Source organism: Palaemon carinicauda, chromosome 18, assembly GCF_036898095.1.
Source record: "Palaemon carinicauda isolate YSFRI2023 chromosome 18, ASM3689809v2, whole genome shotgun sequence".
In the NCBI taxonomy this organism is placed as follows: Eukaryota; Metazoa; Arthropoda; class Malacostraca; order Decapoda; family Palaemonidae; genus Palaemon; species Palaemon carinicauda.
The window spans coordinates 8,872,709-8,878,631 of NC_090742.1; the positions used below are offsets into that span (position 1 = coordinate 8,872,709).

At 37.9% G+C, this 5,923-nt stretch overlaps 2 protein-coding genes across 2 annotated transcripts in view; one reads left to right on the top strand and one right to left on the bottom strand.

Annotated features, from left to right (window-relative positions):
* LOC137658043 (clumping factor A-like) overlaps nt 1–4,375 on the top strand; it is a 14,987-nt gene extending 10,612 nt beyond the window's left edge. Inside the window, exon 2 of the mRNA XM_068392758.1 lies at nt 2,130–4,375. Within this exon, the coding sequence (XP_068248859.1) occupies nt 2,130–4,375 (2,246 nt within the window). The remainder of the gene's footprint in view (nt 1–2,129) is intronic.
* A 331-nt stretch (nt 4,376–4,706) lies between these two features.
* LOC137658044 (fap1 adhesin-like) lies at nt 4,707–5,072 on the bottom strand. Its single transcript, XM_068392759.1, has one exon. The coding sequence runs from the start codon at nt 5,070–5,072 to the stop codon at nt 4,707–4,709; it is 366 nt and encodes a 121-aa protein (XP_068248860.1).
* Nucleotides 5,073–5,923: the final 851 nt, after the last annotated feature.

Here is a 5,923-nt window from a genome sequence, read left to right on the forward strand (position 1 = left end):
GACTGTAAACACAGATGAAGAAACGAAAATGAGAAAAAAAAATCCAGCACATTTAAAAAAGGCGGAAAAATTACTCATATGTTTGTAAAAATGAAAAGACTTACTGTCATCATTACCAAATGGAGTGTAAACTAAGAAGTTCTCCTATCCCTCCCCACCCAAGCTAGGACAAGGAGGGAACCAGGCAATGGCTGCTGGTGAATCAGCAGGTAGACCTATAGGCTCCTCTAAAACCTTGAACTATACTGGAGATAAAATACCTTGATTCTTAATGTCAAGGATAGTATTGAGCAGATTGTTTAATATATGGCTGTAAATCAAAGAGAAATGGAAAAGGTAAATATATGTAGATCATGAAATTAATTTTCGTATATGGACTTATGGAGAAAGATAGTGACGCAAGATTTCCCTTAAAACGAAAATGATACGTTTATCTTTTAAGGAAAATCTTAAGAGGTTGTGGTGGTCTATCGGAAACGTCCCTGCCTGGCGTTCTGTCAGACTGGGGTTCTAGTGCCGCTCAAGCTCGATACTTTCTTGTAGTGTCTGCAACCTCATCATCCTTGTGAGTTAAGAATGGGGATTTTGGGGAAGCCTATAGGTCTACCTGATGAGTCATCTGTAGCCATTGCCTGGCCCTCCCTAGTCCTAGCTTGGGTGGAGAGGGGTATGGTTACTGTCCTACTAGGTAAGGCATTGTCCCTTACCTCTGTCATTCATGAGCGGCCTTTTAAGCCTTTAAATGGCTCGAACAGATGAGAGGAAACATGTTTCCTAAGTAAGTCACAAAGGCCGTCTAGATTATATATTAAATAAAGAATTAAAGTGAAGCTCAGCATCTGTCGGAAACAAACTGATTTCTAGCAATCTTTGTGTGTTTATCATGAAAACTATTACTGGCTTCTACTTTGCATAAAGTAAGGAAATTACTACTGTTTTTACATAGGTAACTTGTGGTGCTTTGCACTAATTTTCTGCAAAATGGCTTCTAGGTCGATTTAAAATGTTACCTTTCCATTCAACTTTGCAAGTGAAAAAAATTTTCTTTGTAGCCCAAGGAAATATAATATTGTTCACAGAGAAGAGCTATATCTCTTACTTGTTAAAATGTAGCAAATGATAGATACATTTTACTAGAGATAAAAATATATGTTTCTTAAGAGCAGGAAGCAATATTTTAACGAACCATTGTACATATCGCAGTAGAATCTGTGTTTTCAGATAACATTCTCGAAATATGGAAGAGATACAAAAGAAAGACCAAATTACTGTGCGCTCTGTACAATGTTAAAGAAAGACGCAATTTTAATCGGAAGTTCTCCGTAATAATCTACTGTTCTCATCCGTATTTCAGTAAAATATATCCGCCCGTAATTTTACCTTATCTTGTAATATCTCTCCTTTACGCCAATATTTTCCCGTTTTAAAACGGCAGATGTCTGGCAACATTTATTCCAGGATTTTTACGTTTTTTTAAAATGCAGATTTCTAACAGTGTAGTTTACAATAACAAATCTGTAACACAGAAGGAACCAGCTAATCACCCCATTAACTACATCGACCTCTAAGCTACAGAAACGTCGTGATTAACCATTCTACAAAATTCCTCTTCTTCCATTAAATGAGATTTCCTCCGAGGCCGAGATTCGTAGAAACTCCCTTTTAGCCGCTGCTATTGTGTCCGTCTGTAGAACCCACACCGGCTAATTGCGAGAGCATATAAAATACGTCTTCCTAAATGGCGGGTGCCTCGCAGGGCAATGAATATTTATGGCGTCTTTGTCGGAAAAGTTACATGCTGAGGAGTAAGAGGAAATGAGGGAGCCGGGAAACTGACTTTGGTCCGTTGAGAATTGAATTAAGTAGATGTAGACGGGGCGAGCGTTGATTTTGAATTCCTCTCTCTCTCTCTCTCTCTCTCTCTCTCTCTCTCTCTCTCTCTCTCTCTCTATACATTACCTGTTCATCATTTAAACACCAAAAAATAAGCATTTTCAAAGTAGAAAGATAATGCTCCATTTTCGCTTACGATATTTCTCTTTTCCAACATCTACCTAATCTGAGGAAGAAGTAGACTAAAATGAATCCTGAATTTCTAATTAGCGTGTTTCCATCTCTCCTTATTCCAGACTACATCCATTCAGACATTCTAGATGACATCCTTTCAGACATTCCAGATGACATCCATTCAGACATTCCAGAGGATATCCATTCAGACATTCCAGATGACATCCATTCAGACATTCCGGAAGATATTCATTCAGACATTCCAGGGTATATCCATTCAGACATTCCAGATGACACCCATTCAGATATTCCAGATGACATACATTCAGCCATTCCAGAAGATATCCATCCAGACATTCCAGATAGCATCCATTCAGACATTCCAGAAGACATCCATTCAGACATTCCAGATGACAACCATTCAGATATTCCAGATGACATACATTCAGTCATTCCAGAAGATATCCATCCAGACATTCCAGATAACATCCATTCAGACATTCAAGAAGATATCCATTCATACATTCCAGATGACACCCATTCAGACATTCCAGAAGACATCCATTCAGACATTCCAGATGTCATCAATTCAGACATGCCAGAAGACATCCATTCAGACATTCCAGATGACAACCATTCAGATATTCCAGATGACATACATTCAGCCATTCCAGAAGACATCCATCCAGACATTCCAGATGGCATCCATTCAGACATTCAAGAAGACATCCATTCAGACATTCCAGAAGACATCCATTCAAACATTCCAGATGACAACCATTCAGATATTCCAGATGACATACATTCAGCCATTCCAGAAGACATCCATCCAGACATTCCAGATGGCATCCATTCAGACATTCAAGAAGATATCCATTCGGACATTCCAGAAGACATTCATTTAGACATTCCAGATGGCATCCATTCAGACATTCCAGAAGACATCCAATCAGACATTGCAGAAGACATCCATTCAGCCTTTCCAGATGACATCCATTCAGACATTCCAGAAGACATCCATTCAGACATTCCGGAAAATATCTATTCAGACATTCCAGAAGTCATACGTTCAGACATTCAGGGATCCCAGATTACATCCATCCAGACATCCAAGAAGATATCCATTCAGTCATTCCAGAAGTCATACATTCAGACATTTCAGAAGACATCCATTCATACATTCACCCATTCAGACATTCCAGAAGACATCCATTCAGACATTCCAGATGTCATCAATTCAGACATGCCAGAAGACATCCATTCAGACATTCCAGATGACATCCATTCAGACATTCCGGAAGATATTCATTCAGACATTCCAGGGGATATCCATTCAGACATTCCAGATGACACCCATTCAGATATTCCAGATGACATACATTCAGCCATTCCAGAAGATATCCATCCAGACATTCCAGATAGCATCCATTCATACATTCCAGAAGACATCCATTCAGACATTCCAGATGACAACCATTCAGATATTCCAGATGACATACATTCAGTCATTCCAGAAGATATCCATCCAGACATTCCAGATAACATCCATTCAGACATTCAAGAAGATATCCATTCATACATTCCAGATGACACCCATTCAGACATTCCAGAAGACATCCATTCAGACATTCCAGATGTCATCAATTCAGACATGCCAGAAGACATCCATTCAGACATTCCAGATGACAACCATTCAGATATTCCAGATGACATACATTCAGCCATTCCAGAAGACATCCATCCAGACATTCCAGATGGCATCCATTCAGACATTCAAGAAGACATCCATTCAGACATTCCAGAAGACATCCATTCAAACATTCCAGATGACAACCATTCAGATATTCCAGATGACATACATTCAGCCATTCCAGAAGACATCCATCCAGACATTCCAGATGGCATCCATTCAGACATTCAAGAAGATATCCATTCGGACATTCCAGAAGACATTCATTTAGACATTCCAGATGGCATCCATTCAGACATTCCAGAAGACATCCAATCAGACATTGCAGAAGACATCCATTCAGCCTTTCCAGATGACAACCATTCAGATATTCCAGAAGACATCCATTCAGACATTCCGGAAAATATCTATTCAGACATTCCAGAAGTCATACGTTCAGACATTCAGGGATCCCAGATTACATCCATCCAGACATCCAAGAAGATATCCATTCAGTCATTCCAGAAGTCATACATTCAGACATTTCAGAAGACATCCATTCATACATTCACCCATTCAGACATTCCAGAAGACATCCATTCAGACATTCCAGATGTCATCAATTCAGACATGCCAGAAGACATCCATTCAGACATTCCAGATGACACCCATTCAGACATTCCAGAAGACATCCAATGATACATTCCAGAAGACATCCATTCAGACATTCCATAAGACATCTATTCAGACATTCCAGAAGACATCCATTCAGACATTCCATAAAACATACATTCAGACATCTCAGATGACATCCATTCAGACATTCCAGAAGGCCTCCATTCAGACATTCCAGAAGACATCCAATCAGACATTGCAGAAGACATCCATTCAGCCTTTCCAGAAGACATCCATTCAGGCATTCCAGATGACATCCATTCAGACATTCCAGAAGACATCCATTCAGACATTCCGGAAAATATCTATTCAGACATTCCAGAAGTCATACGTTCAGACATTCAGGGATCCCAGATTACATCCATCCAGACATCCAAGAAGATATCCATTCAGTCATTCCAGAAGTCATACATTCAGACATTTCAGAAGACATCCATTCATACATTCCAGATGACACCCATTCAGACATTCCAGAAGACATCCATTCAGACATTCCAGATGTTATCAATTCAGACATGCCAGAAGACATCCATTCAGACATTCCAGATGACACCCATTCAGACATTCCAGAAGACATCCAATGATACATTCCAGAAGACATCCATTCAGACATTCCATAAGACATCAATTCAGACATTCCAGATGACACCCATTCAGACATTCTAGAAGACATACCTTCAGCCATTCCAGAAGACATCCAACCAGATGTTCCAGAAGGCATTCATTTAGACATTCCAGAAGACATCCATTCAGACATTCCAGAAGACATCCGTTGAGGCATTCCAGAATACATATATTCAGACATTCCAGAAGACATCCATTCAGACATTCCTTCAACTGCGAGATGAATAATCATCCTAAGTTTTACAATGTGAATAAAATCCAGATCTTCGTCCCGAATTGCCTTCCTCTGATTAGAAAGAATAAGGAAAGAAAACTTGTACTTAAGCATGGAATAATGAAGCAGTTTTCTAAGTGGATTTTACAAGAAAGTTTTTTCTGATTTGAGATGGGTTTTCGTTTCAGAATTAATGAGAAAATATATATTGAGTATGAAAAATATGTGAATACCCTTCAGGATATGTTTCTTTCTCTCTGCCTCTTTCTCTCTAATATATATATATATATATATATACATATATATATATATATATATACACATTTATATGTACAGTAATATATATACATATATGTATACATATATATATATATATATATATACACACACATATATATATATATATATATGTGTGTGTGTGTGTGTGTGTATGTGTGTGTGTGTGTGTACGTGTGTGTGCGAGTGTATGTATGCATGTATAATATATATATATATGTATACATATATGTATATATATATATATATATAATGGACACTGCATGCAGATAATCCTCATATATTAATTCATGTATCCATGTTATCTCCAACAATACCAAATATAATATCCAAAATCTCAACTTATTTCTACATGCAGAATTAATTTATCCATCATAAATTTGCACACTCATGAATTTTTCTTTTATCTAGTATTTGCATCATTTGTATCATTTACAGTCCGGACGTTCAGTATTATT